The 15,534-nt window shown below is 36.9% G+C and overlaps 1 protein-coding gene across 2 annotated transcripts in view; it reads right to left on the reverse strand.

Annotated features, from left to right (window-relative positions):
• The window catches only part of TNKS2 (tankyrase 2), a 61,649-nt gene that overhangs the window by 11,589 nt on the left and 34,526 nt on the right, over positions 1 to 15,534 (reverse strand). The window contains exons 14-21 of one of the 2 annotated variants that reach the window (XM_001502681.7): positions 14,965 to 15,110; positions 13,288 to 13,453; positions 12,346 to 12,565; positions 9,739 to 9,848; positions 8,843 to 9,031; positions 6,765 to 7,017; positions 3,862 to 3,944; positions 2,400 to 2,520 (exon numbers count right to left, since the gene is read on the reverse strand). In XM_001502681.7, coding sequence (XP_001502731.3) covers positions 2,400 to 2,520; positions 3,862 to 3,944; positions 6,765 to 7,017; positions 8,843 to 9,031; positions 9,739 to 9,848; positions 12,346 to 12,565; positions 13,288 to 13,453; positions 14,965 to 15,110 — 1,288 coding nt within the window. The remainder of the gene's footprint in view (positions 1 to 2,399; positions 2,521 to 3,861; positions 3,945 to 6,764; positions 7,018 to 8,842; positions 9,032 to 9,738; positions 9,849 to 12,345; positions 12,566 to 13,287; positions 13,454 to 14,964; positions 15,111 to 15,534) is intronic. The other variant, XM_023642707.2, reaches the window with a different exon arrangement.

The raw sequence follows: 15,534 nt of genomic DNA on the forward strand, positions 1-15,534 counted from the left end.
ACCAATTTTTAAAATATTTTTATTTTGCAATAATTTAGATTTACAGGAAGGTTGAGAGAGAGTTCCTGTGTACCCTTCATTCAACTTCCTAATGCTACCATTAGGAGCATTAATGCTCCCATTTCATTTAACCATAGTACATCTATCAAACCTTACTAAGTAAATTACAGACTTTATTTGGGTTTCACCAGTTTTTCCCACTAATGTCCTTTTTCTGTTCCAGAATCCAAACCAGAACACCACACTGCATTTAGACTACTAATTTTTCACCTGACAAGTCATAAGGGTTTTGTGAGAACAGTTCAGAGAATCTTTCTATTCTTTATCTATTCTTAATGAGTCTGTCACACATTGTCTTATTCAAATCATTTCCTTTACTAACTATGCAGCCCCTTCAGCATTTAGTCCCTTTATTTTTTATAAATGTGAGGAAGAATTATGACAGAAACCTGCACAGCCTCAGGTAATTTTAAATCATCCTAAAATGAGAAGTCCATAAAGTTTACTAACTTCTGAATGCCTATTCTAACTCCTAATAGATTCTTTAATTCAGCAATGAATTCGTCATATTTTCTGAATGTCAGTGGTCAAGATAAACCATATACACTTTTGTATCTTTACTCTCACAAAAGCTTTTCAACAGAATCAAACAGAATTTTGAATTTCTTTGGTATATCTGTTAACACAACTCTCCTTTAATCTCTACAAGAAGATCTCTAAAGCTCTGCTCTCTTCTCAGGTAGAGATCAAATCCTTCATCGCTGGGTTAAGGTGTGGCAGTGTGCCTTTGGAGATTAAGAGCACTATTCTAGTTCTGAGCTCTTGTCTGACTAATAGGACTGCCAAACTCTAATAAGGACTGATAGGTATGGCTGAATTACAGTGTCTAGGTATTTCACAGAATAAAGACTTAACAATAAAAAGACTGTGAGAAACTCTTGACTAAGGCATCTTTAGACCACCTTAAGGAGACATTTATCAGTACTGAAAGATCAGGACAAGTAATCTACTGACTTGATGATCAGACAAAGTCATTCTATGTCATGACCACATTTCTCCTCCATGTAGGAATAAATGTTCCCACCCAACTATAGCTGGATGTATCAGAATGACTACAGGACCAGAGGTGGCATGGAAGTACACACTTCTGCCACTTGGGCGCAGTGTATCTGTTTCTGTCATTGTTTCCTGAGCCTTGCAACAAGGTCTTAATAACCGCATTGCAGGCTCCATCAGGTGTTTAATGTACAACTACTGTCTGCTTTCCTTTTCAACCTGCCTCTTTCCTAAATGACCCTTGTTATCCCAGTACTCCTTTGTAATTGCCATTCTACCAGATCAGGATTATTCTAGTGAAGTTGCAAGGGCAGTCCACAACTGAGGGTTTTAGTTCCTCTTTTTGATGCTATTTATACTGTATACTAACATCCAGGGAGCCACGGGTTTTCCTTCTTCTTTATCTTATAAAATTTTGTCATCTATACTAGAAATATCCAAGGCTATCTCACATTTTAAACATTTTCCCCCAGTCCCTACCAGTTTAAAGCATTCCTTAGCTTGAATCACCTAATTTTTAGAGCTGCTCTTTTTTCTTCTTCAAGAGACGGATCCTATCCTGGCCAGCACACATTCTTCTCTGAAAATCCCCTCACTTTTGCTAGTGGAGGTTTATCTTCAATCCTAGTTGTATAGCCAGAACTTCAATTATAGGGCGCTTCTGACCCCAGGGTAAATCCCTCCCCTCAGTTTAATAATGAAGTTAAAAGGTGGTTTTTGATACTTAAAACAATTCATCTTTCTACAGCCAGGACCTGGTACACAGAGTGTTAACACCTGTTGCACGATGCAATTTACATTTTCCTTAAGTATCTGCCTTCAGGAGAAATAAAAAATGTTATTCACCTTTGTTTTGTTAAAGTTCCTCAGCTGTAGCATTGTTTCCCAGTATTTCCACTGCAAGTGTTTATAATTTAACTATTTACAATAAAGATTTATAACATTATTTTACGGGCAGGCCTAAACATCTAGTCATTATCTATTATATTATCATTAAGATAGGAGATATCCAAGTTTCAGATTTTCTAGAATCACACAATTTTAGAGCTACAAATATTTCAGAAATAACTGAATAGAAATGACAGAAATAACGTCAGAACTAAAGCAATTCCCAAATTTCTGAATGGCCCAGAAATTTTACTTAAGTTCACACACAGTTAACAACAGCTCAGGAAGCTTAACAGTAGCAGAGTTAAGACCTGATCCCAGGTTTCCTGAATCCTAATTAGTGCTTTTCCTACTAAATGGGCTCTTACGGATTTTTATATTATCATTTACTAAGTTCAGGGCTGCCATTACGCAAACTGTTAAACTGATGATAGCAATGATTTAAAGTGAAATACCTTGTTGTCCAGAGATAAGTCTCTCAACTCCTTTAATTAGTTTGTGTCTATGTCCATAAGCATTGATTCCAATCTCCTTCAGCTCCTTGTGCCCCATTTCAACTAATACATCCAAAGTGATCTTACAAAAGAGGAGGAAACTGTTTAGGAGACTTACTCATTTGGTAAATATTCAGATACTGGTGCTCTCATAACGCACTAGATTCACACATTTACCTCAAATTATTTTGAACAGCTGAGAAATGAAAGCAAACTAGTTGTCAAACTGAAAATGAAAGTTGCAGCTAATTAAACAGAAAGTTGAGTCATGAACTACCAAAAATATCATTATTTTCATTTAACATAAGAACTTGAGCAGAACTAAACTGCAAAACAAAAACGCACTTTCAAATTAACCACATTAGGTACATGATTTTATCTTTTCCACCCTCACTACACATCCAACCTGTTTACACAATGCCTTCAAGGGTTCCTCCAAACTCTGGGCTATGCTAACTGGTACATCTGCATCATTGTTCAAACTAACGCTTCTACCTCAAATATACTATTCCTACTTTGTAAAATGAAGACACTCTTTAAAATCCTATTTTATTTACATATCGTCCATGAAGCTTTGCCTAAATAATCCAGCTTGTTGTAGTAACCATTTTTTTCCGGTGAATTTCTAAATCTATGCCAAAAATTTAGCTCTTCATATGTTCTTTGTTATAGCTCCATAAGTAGAAAGAAAGTTCCCTAGTGGTAGTCTGTAGCAACTACATTTACTGAATCAAAAAAATCAGTAAACGCATTCTGACAGTCCTTTAAATTCTGACTGTTCTAGAAAATCCCAGATATATAGTTGGTGTATCTATGTATCTTCCCATAGTGGTTAGCAAAGTTTCAGGCTTAGAGTGAGTAGTGACTGACACAAGAGAACTGAACAAACAGAGGTCAAGGATGATTTACTTTAAGGATGGAATAAGCTAAACTTTTCATTCAAGAAAGCTAATACTACACAAGACTCAATTTTTATGTGCTAATAAACTAAATGGAAATTCCAAGATGAAGCCAATTTAGAAGAGTGACTGATTTCTAGTTTAAAAAAACATCCCCCTCACCCCTCAATACGGTGAATGGCTCAGGGCATTTGAAGTATGTCTTTTTTTTTTTTGGTGAGTAAGGCCCTGAGCTAACGAACATACTAACATCTGTTGCCAATCTTCCACTTTTTGCTTGAGGAAGACTGTTGCTGAGCAAACATCTGTGCCAATCGTCTTCTATTTTGTGTGTGGGATGCTACCACAGCAAGGCTTGATGAGCAGTGTGTAAGTCCATGCCTAGGGCTCTGGACTTGTGAAGCCTAGCCCGCCAAAGCAGAGCACATGAACTTAACCACTATACCACTGGGCTTGTCCAAGTATGTCCTAATTTTTGAGGATCCATAAAACACCAAACCAAGCAAAACCATTTGTGTACTCACCTGTTCTCTCTCAAATATATCCATTAGGTGCTCAAGTCCAAGATTTCTTAAAAATTGAGTTATGCTAAAATCTACTCCTGGAACTGAAAAATAAAAAATCCAGAAAACACAGTTTCACACCAGAATAATGAATAATAGATATCAATGTTATACAATAAAGTTTTACGATATTACTATTATATGAAGAATGGGAAGATGAAGCCAAATATTAATAGCCACTCAGGATAGAATACTGAACATGACATCAAAAATTACAAAGAGAAAGCTAGAAAATTTCATTGTTAGAAGAAACAGTTAACCAGAGGGGCACTCTCAGGTTAAAAAACAGTCAAAAAAATTTATTTTTAACTGTATCTTTAAAATAAGTTTCCACACAGCTGAAACTAATATAATGTTATATGTCAATTATGTCTCAAAACAAAAAAGTTCCCCTATCTCTGAGGATTTAAGCTACTTCACAAAAAAGTTTATGAAAACAAGTTCCACAACGTCGCACAGGGTGAGATACATTTTGATGGGTAAAAGATAGAGAACAGCTTTATAGAAACTACAGGTATGTATGTCTCTCTTCTTTTTAAAAAATGATTTTCTAAACTGGCTCTTTTCTGGATTGAACACTTGACTGTAAGACCTGACACCATAAAACTCCTAGGAGAAAACACAGGCAGTACACTCCTTGACACTGGTCTTAGAAGCATCTTTTTAAATGCCATGTCTCCTCAGGCAAGGGAAACAAAAAGTAAACAAATGGCACTACATCAGACTAAAAAGCTTCTGCATGACAAAGGAAACCATCAACAAAATGAAAAGACAACCTAACAACTGGGAGAAAATATTTGTAAATCGTAAATCCAATAAGGAGTTAATATCCAAACCATATAAATAACTCATAAAACTTAGGAAAGAACCAAACAAGCCGATTAAAAACTGGGAAGACCACCTAAACAGACATTTTTCCAAAGAAGACATACAGATGGCCAAGAGGCACAAGAAAAGATGTTCAACATCACTAATTAGTAGGGAAATGCAAATCAAAACCACAATGAGCTATCACCTCACACCCATCAGAATGGCTATTATTAAAAAGACAAGAAATAACAAGTGTTGGAGAGAATGTGGAGAAAAGGGAACCCTTGTAATATTGCTGGTGGGAATGTAAATTGGCACAGCTGCTATGGAAATCAGTATGGAGAATTCCCAAAAAATCAAAATCAAAGTACCATATGATTCAGCTCTTCCACTCCTGGGTATTTACCCAAAGAACACAAAAACACTAATTTGAAAAGATATACGCACCCACATGTTTACTGCAGCATTATTCACAATAGCCAAGACCTGGAAACAACCTAAGAGCCCACTGATGGACGAATGGGTAAAGAAGACGCGGTATATGTGTGTATGTGTATATGTGTGTGTGTGTGTACTACTCAGCTATAAAAAGATGAAATCTTGCCATTTGCAGCAACACAGATGGACCTTGAGGGTATTATGCTAAGCAAAATAAGTCAGAAGGAGAAGACAAATAAGATATGATTTCACTCATATGTGAAAGATAAACATGTAGATACAGAAAACAGGCTGGTGGTTACTGGGGGGGAAGGGAGGGTGGGAGGAGGGAGAAAAGGGTAAAGGGGCACATGTGTACAGTGATGGATGGCAACTAGACTTTGGGTGGAAAACACCATGTAGTCTATACAGAAGGCAAAATATAATAAGTACATCTGAGACTCATACAAACACAGTTACCATATGACCCAGCAATTCCACTCCCAGGTATACACCCAAGAGAAGTGAAAAATGTGTCTACACAACAACTGGTACACAAATGTTCATAGCAGCACTATGCATAATAGCCAAAAAGCGGAAATAATCCAAATGTCCATCAATTGATGAATGGATACACAAAATGTGATATGTGTATCCATACAATGAAATATGATTCAGCCATAAAAAGGAATGAAGCATCGATACATGCTACAACATAGATGAAACTCCAAAACATTAGGCTAACTGAAAGCAGCCAGGGCTAGCCCAGTGGCATAGTGGTTAAGTTCATGCACCCTGCTTTGGTGGCAGTGGGTTCACGGGTTCATGGGTTCAGATCCCTGGCATGCACTCATCAACTCATGCTGTGCCAGCGTCCCACACACAAAATAGAGGAAGATTGGCACAAATGTTAGCTCAAGCACAATGTTCCTCAGCAAAAAAATAACAAATAAATGAATCTCTAAAAAAAAAGTCAATCATAAATATATATTGTATGATTCCATTTATATAAAACGTCTAGAATAGGCAAATTTAGAGAGACAGAAGGAGATTAGTGGTTTCTTAGGGCTGGGGAATATAATGAGGGATGGAGATTGACTGATAATGGGTACAGGGTTTCTTTCCGGGGTGATGAAAATGTTGTAACCTAAAGATTATGGTGATAGTTGCACAGCTCTGCAAATACACTAAAAAACCAGTGAACTGTACACTCTAAATGGATAAATTTTATGATGTGGATTGCATCTTCATAAAGATCTTCAAAAAAACAAAACAAGAGAATTGGATATTTTGGGACGGGTAAAAAGTATTTCATAAATCTGTAATAAACTGGAAGAGGTAAATAAAGGCATAACTCCTAAACCAAAAGGACTTCCAAATCTCTCAAAAAGCCTACTTACATCTAAAGAGTAGGTTAGTAGCATAAGATTCATCAAGTCTCAACTTGGAAGAAGAAAGTTTCATTAGGAATTCTAATAAATAATGTAAAAGAAATAAAGGGCTAAAGCTTTTAGGCTTTATTAATCAATCTGATACTAATAGTTGTATTTAAGGTTAAAAATGACTCTTTAGCATTCTAAATGACAAATATGTGGCTACAATACCACTTAGAAAGTTATTCTTGCAGAATGTCTCACCCTCCTTTTTCTCCAAACTGGAAGCGCCCTCTGTTCCACTTGAACTAACTACTGAAGACAGTTCAGAAAAACTCCCAGATAAATTGTCAAGACTGCTGGCTGCAGAAAGGCTTGATGGGCTGGATGGACCCGAAGACAGAGCATCTGCAGTGGCTCCTGGACTTCTCACACCATTGAGCACTTGAGGTTTATAACATGACGGCAGAGCAGAAGGGGGCATGGCTGCTGTCAGAAGAGCACTGACATCATCTGCCTAGGGTACAAGTCAGAGAGAGTTGAAATCTGAGATAAGCAAGTTTAAATTCTACTATATTCAATAGAATGCACTTAAAAATATGATAAAAATCCAGCAGATTTACACTACAATTACTTATTACATAAAAATTATTTAAGAAAGTGAAGCAAACACGCGATACTCAGTTAAACTGTTATTAAATGTAAAACATAAATCAGAACATCTCTCTCAAGATACATGGAATCAAAATAAAACTGTTAAATGTGGCAAAGCATGAAAAAAATCCTAACTTTGACACCATGGTTGAAAAGCACTGAAATAAATTATAGAAATATCAATTAAAAAAGGCAAGAGCTTTTAACACTATTGCAACTACTCTGAAAGAACTAATTCAACCTACAGAGAACTTTAGTGAACAGAATGACTGTATTTCTTGGAAAATATTTGGCAACATATTTGGTCCTCAAAATTGAACATGGGTGGGGGAAAGAAAGATAATAATTTTAATCAAATCTGCTGGAATGGAAAAAAATCTCCAAATTTACCGGTACATTAATTAGTGACATATACCATTCTTTCACAATATTCAGTTAAGACACTAAGTAATTACCATTCAGTCCTTGTTTTCAGTTAGTCACCTATACTGCTGCAGTCCTCACCTTTTTCTCCCCTCGAGTCTGAGGACTCTCACGGCACTCAGTTTGTATGTAACATTTTTAAAAGAACATTAGCACCATTTATTGGGTGCCTTCTATGTGCCTGACACCATGCCAAGAACTGTAAGCACATTACCTCTTTTAATTCTCATATTAACCAGATATATTTTATCTCCATTTATAAATGAGGTAACTGAGGCTTAGAGGCTAGGCAACATGCCAGTCTGTACAACTCTAAGCGGTAGAACTGGAATTCTAAGGCTGGTCTGTTTGACTGCAAGGCCCATGCATGTTCTCTAGAGCACTTTGTCTCATTGTCGATTATATCTGCTAGACTAACATATGGGCGGACCGAATTAGATAAATTCTCTTCTAAGGTAGTTTGGAACCGGCAAGACATTTCCCTGAAGAAACAAAGTTGCAAATAGGGTTGAGTTGTCAGCCTTCTGAGAAAAATCTACTGAATCTTCAGCGTAGCTGAACTAAATCAGCTTCTCAATGTAACTTGGAACAGCGGAATCTCTCAGTAGAAAGCAGTCTGCAGAAGCGACTCTCCTTCCTCCCAGCTCAAGAAGAATTTCTTCTCCCTTTCCTTCCACTGCTCTGGTCAATGTCCTCAGTGGGAGAGGAAAGAGAGGCACTGTGTCACAGGTGCCAAAGCAGAGGTGGAGGCCACAACAGATATGAGCTCCCTTAGGAGAGGACAAAAAAAGAACTTCCAAAGAAAACTGGAGGAACAAGCTTGTTTCATCAACAATTCTGGGCGAGTAAGCAATGAAAGCTTTGGGATGAGGCAGTGGAGGAGGGAAGGCAATCTCTGCTAGAAGCAGGCTTTTTGGCTGCACAGTGAGGGCAATGTTCCCAGCTGGGGGAGTTCACAGACTCACGGCCTGGACTACCTCACACTGTGCGCACTGTAACTGTTCACTGAGGGCCTGTGCCTACTTTGTTTCCCAACTAACATAAGCAGCTAGAGCTCGTACTTCTTTTTCCCATTTCCAAAGGAACTCAGCATACAATTAACAGATAATTCTCTCATTTACGTACTATATTTCAATAAGTCCTAAGTTTAAATTGGGCTAAAACCCAGATTTTGCCACATTCACCATGAGGACATCTTATATATACCAAGTGAACTTTAAAAAGTCAGGAAAGCACTGAGATTTTTCAAAGAGCCCATCACTTACTGAAACTAAATCTAAAGGTGTTTGTCCTTCCTGATTTTTAAGAGTAGGATCAGCTCCATGGGCCAACAATAAAGCACAAAGCTGTGTTCGTCCCTTCTGGGCTGCTTCATGCAAAGGTGTGAAAGCCCATTTGTCCGTGGCATTGACACATGCATTATACTTTATTAGTAAAGCTGCTACATCTACATGCTGTAAAAGAAAACACTCCTGTTACAGTCTGAAATATTTTACCACACTTTAGTTCTTATCAAGAAACTAGCTATATACCTATTTTTCCATATTTCTAAACTTGCTCTAGAAATGAAAAGAAGAACTTTGTTTCTCCTCAACATCCTAATTTATGGGTAGTTCATTAAAAATCATCGTAGACATTTCAATAACGAGAAGATATATAGAAAATGCTTAAGAATTCTAGGCAAGAAGAGGACTAAACTAATAGGAGTTTAACAATTTCTCATTTATTCCAGTGTTATAATTGCTGAACATCAATTTATAAACTAGCAGCCTTCCTCGATTATTATTAAAGATAGCCAATACTGACTGTAATTTCCAAGGCTGTTATAAGCCAGGAACAAAGCATCTGATCTCTACAGATTCCTATGAATCTCAATGGGTTTTCCAGGCACCAACAAATAAACAACAGCACCAACATCTCACTGAAAATAAGAGATGGGTGCTACAGAAGGTAATAAAACAAAAGACAGAATGTGCTGCAGGTCACGTGGCAAGCTTACAATAAATTCAGAATTGAAACTTGGCAGTTATTTAACCTCTTTAGCCCTCATATTTACTTTTCTGTAAAATGAGAAAGTCAAATTAAATTCTCTTTGGACTGCAACACTGATTTTCACTTTGGAAATTTCAGAGATTTTTAACGTCAACATGAAAGAACTCACCCCATAAGATGCTGCATTATGTAAAGGAATAAGTCCTCCTTTGTCTTGGGCATTCACATCAGCTCCATGTTGTAACAAATACTCTGCAACTTCTAAATTATTATAACCAGCTAATTTAGAAAAGAAGTAAAATTACTTTCACTCGTTAGTATAAAAAATAGGTAAATATATGTCTGTATTTATCTATATATACATATTATTTTATGTATACATATGTGTATATAGGTAAATACACATATTATATCTATATATACATATTAAACATATACAGACATTATTTAAAAGATAAAAAGATTTTATAGAAATCTGAAATTCTCCATTGGAGTCTATTAAAATTTATCTTATGGAAAAGCTGCCCACTGGCCTCAAGTTGGAAGCTTTTGGTGATGATACCCATTTATTTCAGAGACTCTCAAAGTTACATTAACTGACTTGCTTGTATCTTTTCGTCTTACCAAAGTCTCTGCCTTCATGATTATTATATATACAACTTCCTAAACTCAGGTACATGGGCTCAAGGGCTGCAAGTAAAAGGCATCCAATCATATAAAAGCCAAGTTAGGAACACAAATGGCTGGCAGAACAGGGGACACCACACCAGCGTGGGTCTCAGGGCCCCACTTTCCCAGAGGGCCATAAGGACATGCCTTTTGCTAGAGAGAACTTAGGGGCACACATCTCTACAAGTCCGGCAGCAGAACCTGTATGTTGCTAAAGCCATGAAGTAGAACTTAGTATTTTATATGTGTAACATAAAGCCTCAGCTGTCATCTTGGGAACTGTCAGCTACCTTAGTACATACTTTTAAAGTAAAGTATATTTTATTGGACACATAACCACCAACTGAAAGCAAATCTGAAACTGAACTGGGCTAACATAAAACCAGGTACCACCTGAAACTTTAAAATAGTTCAAAATATTATTCATTTATTTTTATTGTAGTTTTTTAGCCTTTTGCTGAAGGACCTAAAGCAAAATAATTTAATAAGATCAAGTAAAGAAAAACAGAAGTACAAAACTACCAAAAGCTAAATATTACACTGAGTAAAACAGTCCTTCCAGGTCTCAAGGTATAATATTACACAAGTGGGCAGAAATATTTTGTGTATACAACATATTTGCCACTTACAAAGACAACACAGACTTAAATAGTAATGTTAAATGTCTAGATAAGCTACCATAAAGATATAAAAAGCTAATATAAAAAAAAATGGCACAGCACAACTCAAATCAGATGTCAGGTCACATCTTGTCTTGCATGGACTAGAAATTCCTGATTGCCAGTGAAAGTAGAAAAGCTTTTTCTCATGATATTAGCATTTGTGGTCTATCACTTCCAAAATGCTCTAAAAGACAGACAGATGGAGTAATTATTTCCCTTGGACAGTGGGGTCCCAACTTACATGGGGTGAGAATTTAAAGGTAAAAACCAAATATAACTAAAATTATCTCTTAAAAACTAGGAACATACTCAGTTACTCAGACTATGAGATTGAAATGAACTGAAAGAAGAGACTTCCATCTCCCATATTATACGAAGGAGCAGAAACACCTGTATTACTTACTTCTCTTTTTAAACAATGTGTATTTAGATAAACTTATGAGTCAAAAGTGCCTATGATGCAACTCCACTGATGTACTAGCTGTAGCTCAGGGACTAATGGCCCATTCCCGAGCATCTTCAACGCAGCTGAAAAAGCTATACTGAAACCACAACATTGCACACCTTCACTAAAAACAAAGGTACATCGCACCAATTTTATGAGTGAAAACTTAGAATGAATATTATGTACTCAATTGTGTCCCCCAAAATGTGTATGTTGAACCCCTAACCACCAGAACCTTACAATGTGACTATTTGAAGACAGGATCTTTAAAGAGGTACTTAAGTCAAAACAGGGCCAGTAGGGTAGGTACTAATCCAATCTGACTGGTGGAGGAGATTAGGACACAGAGAGACAGACACCAGGGATGTGCATACAGAGAAAAGGCCACGTGAGGACAGAGCCAGGAAGTGGCTATCTGCAAGCCAAGGAGAGGGGCCTCAGGAGAAAGTGATTATGCCAACACCCTTATCTCCACAACTGTGAGAAAATAAATTTCTGTTGTTTAAGCCACCCAGTCTGTGGTTTTGCTAAGGCAGGCCTAGCAAACTAATACAACAAATAACTTTGGCGAGAGGTATATATCACTTCTGAAAGTCTTTTAAGACTTTTTTCCTGCTTTTGCTTAACGGATATCATCGGAAGAATGGAAAGCTTTAGCTCCCCATGAAGAAGACTGGCTCAAGCAGAGTATTTTTCAAGTTTCTGTAGCCAAAATTCACTCAGTAAAGATGATTCAAACAATATGGTGACCTGGAATCAAGGCTCCAAAGCACACGGCGAGTGGCAGAGGCTCTTTCAATCATTCTCACTGAACGTAAGATACCAGCACTAAAGCGAACATGAAGTACAGTTGCCCTGAACAAATAAGCTAGAGTATAACGGTGGTATTAGAAGAGACCTGATTTGAACCTTTCAGGTTTACTTATAGGAAAGATTTTAGTCAGGTAAAATGAATCTTGAGATGTTGCCAACCTAAATCTGTGAAACTTCATTCACTTACCTGCTAAGTGTAGAGGCGTTGAATGTCGGCCTTGGGTGTCACGGCAATTTACATTATCAGGCGAAGACAACTTCTTCACTCTGGCTAAACAACCCTTCTTGGCAGCATCTAACAAAGCTGCATCTCCCCTAAGTAGATCTTGGATATCTGTATCTCCATCTTTAACAAGATCCAAAGGAGTATTTCCATCCCTGTTTTTCTTTGTAGGGTCTGCCCCATGCTGGGAATGTGAGAAACAGAAAAGGAGGAATTGGCTTAAGTTTGCCCTTGGTCAATGAGAAAATAGTCAATGTAACTATACCTAGGAAAACTATTTTATACTGAGACTCTACCTTAAAAGTTAACATGATTGTTGTTAACATTTAATGTAATACACAGAAAATCCCATGAAAAATACAGAAGCTATTAAATATTGGGCTTTTACAATGCAATAATATAACCAAAATTTTAAACTACATTCAAATTAAGGCAACATTTCATTAAAAATTGTCTGTCGTGTATGCTATTTTTAGTTTTCAAAAACACTGAAATAAAGTATAAATTTAACTATACTTTTGTTTTTACTGTAAAATATTTACATTGGTACCTGTATTAGACCAGTACTTTTTATTTTATTAGTGCTAAATAAGTCTGGCTTATAAATTACATAATCCATCAAATATTTTGAGATTTAAATACTATATAGGAAAAATTGAGATAATCGGAAGTATTAAATGATAGTTGACTTTATACAATAACAAATATATGTGTAGTAAACATATTTTTAGGTTAAAATATAAGTGTTCATGACATTCTGAAATCTATGTAGAGAATTAGATAACTTTGCTTCCCACCTCCTTACTAGTTTAAGTTTATATTAGTTATTAGAAATATTAGTTTTTAGAAATATGATTAACATAGTCTATATAATACACCATGTCCACAGTAAGTACTTTAATATACCTGTAGCAAAAGTTTGCAAATTTCGTATTTTCCTTTTGCTGCCGCTTCATGTAAAGGAGTAAATTTCCATAAGTCAGCTACATTAACTACTGCTCCGTGCTTAACAAGAAGTTCTGCAACTTCATAATGTCCATAGGAACATGCATTGTGCAAAGGTACAAGGCCTCTGAAATGAAAAGTTAAATAAGCAATGCAACACAAAGACATGTTTTAATCTAAATAATTACATACAGCTGATAAATTTCTTGAACTGCATAAGGGACTATACTGATTGTATTTTATAGAACCTAAATTTATTGAAAGGAGAAATGGAATTATTTGTTGGGGGGGGGTCAGGGACAAAATTTTTTTTTTTTTTTTTGAGGAAGACTAGCCCTGAGCTAACTACTGCCAGTCCTCCTCTTTTTTGCTGAGGAAGCCTGGCCCTGAGCTAACATCGTGCCCATCTTCCTCTACTTTATACATGGGACGCCTACCACAGCATGGCGTGCCAAGCGGTGCCATGGCCACACCCAGGATCCGAACCATCGAACCCCAAGCTGCTGAGAAGCGGAACATATGAACTTAACCGCTGTGCCACCAGGCCGGCCCCAGGGACAAAATTTTTTAAATATTTAGAATTGCAGAGAATATAACAAATATCTATACCCTCAATATCTAGAATTGAGAATTGGATACTTTCAAAGAAAAATAATTTTAACACAAGCTGAAGAATTCAAATATCCTCAATGCAAACTGAAAATTTTACACTAAAAATCAATATCACACCAATGCTGTAATCTCCTTGGCCATTATAAAATTACAAGGCATTATGCAAATAAGTCTTTATATAAATGCTAACCATCACAAAATCTTAACGGAAATTAAAAAGGTATATTTAAGGAGCCAGCCCCATGGCCTAGTGGTTAAGTTTGGAGCGCTCCACTTTGGCAGCCCAGGTTTGGTTCCTGGGCACAGATTTACATCACTCATCAGCAGCCATGCTGTGGCGGTGACCCACATACAAAATAGAAGAAGAGTGGCAGAGATGTTAGCTCAGGGCCAGTGTTCCTCGGCAAAAAAAAGAAGAAAAAAAGAAAAGTCATAAAACATGAATGCATAAAGACACATGCACCCCCATGTTCATTGCAGCATTATTCACAATAGCCAAAACTTGGAAGCAACCTAGATGCCCATCAAGGGATGAACTGATAAAGAAGATGTGGCAAAGATACACAATAGAATACTACTCAGCCATAAAAAACAATGAAATCCAGCCATTTGTGACAACATGGATGAATCTTGAGAGTATTATGCTAATCAAAATAAGTCAGAGGGAGAAAGTCAAATACCGTATGATCTCACTCATAAGTAGAAGATAAAAACAACAACAAACAGTCACAAGGAGACAGAGATTGGATTGGTAGTTATCAGAGGGGAAGGGGGGAGGGAGGAGGACAAAAGGGGCATTTAGGCACATGTGTGTGGTGATGGATGGTAATTAGTCTTTGGGTGGTGAACATGATGTAATCTACACAGAAATCGAAATATAAGGATGTACACCTGAAATTTATGTAACGTTATAAACCAATGTCACTGCAATAAAAAAACAGTCAAATAAAAAGGTATATTTAAGCCAATCTTTCTTAAAAGGTCAGATAAAGGAGAAGAGAAGCCATGGCAATAGCTGGTACTTGCCCTTTATCTTTAGCATGCACGTCTGCTCCGTGCTGCAGCAGGTATTCCACCACAGACACCCTATTGTAGCCAGCTGCAAAATGGAGTGGGGTAGACTGACGCCCTTCAATGTCTCTGCAGTTGACACTCTGAACAGTACACAATTTCTATAGGAAGAAACACAGTATACACATGATGCTACATATTCTGGTCTCTTGTTTTCATTCATTTAGTAGAAATTTCAAATGTCTGACTTATTTTCTTATCTCATCAAATCAATATTCTCAGAAACTCTTATTTCTTCTTCTTATTTCATCTTGTTATTTACTTGGAATCCCTCTGGTCCTCTCATCTACGTCTGAATCTTCTGCTTTTGCTAAAGCTTGTAGGCAAGTTTTATTAGTGTCACTACTACTACTTACATAAAAGTAAGCTAAGTGCCAATTATCAGCCATTGTAACTTTCATTTTGTGGCAAATATACGTTGAGGTACACTGATCACAGGACCACTGGCATCACCTGGGGGCTTGTTAAAAACTCAGAATCTCAGACTCCCAACTACTCAGTCAGAACCTGCATTTTGACAAGATC

Source organism: Equus caballus, chromosome 1, assembly GCF_041296265.1.
Source record: "Equus caballus isolate H_3958 breed thoroughbred chromosome 1, TB-T2T, whole genome shotgun sequence".
Taxonomy (NCBI): Eukaryota; Metazoa; Chordata; class Mammalia; order Perissodactyla; family Equidae; genus Equus; species Equus caballus.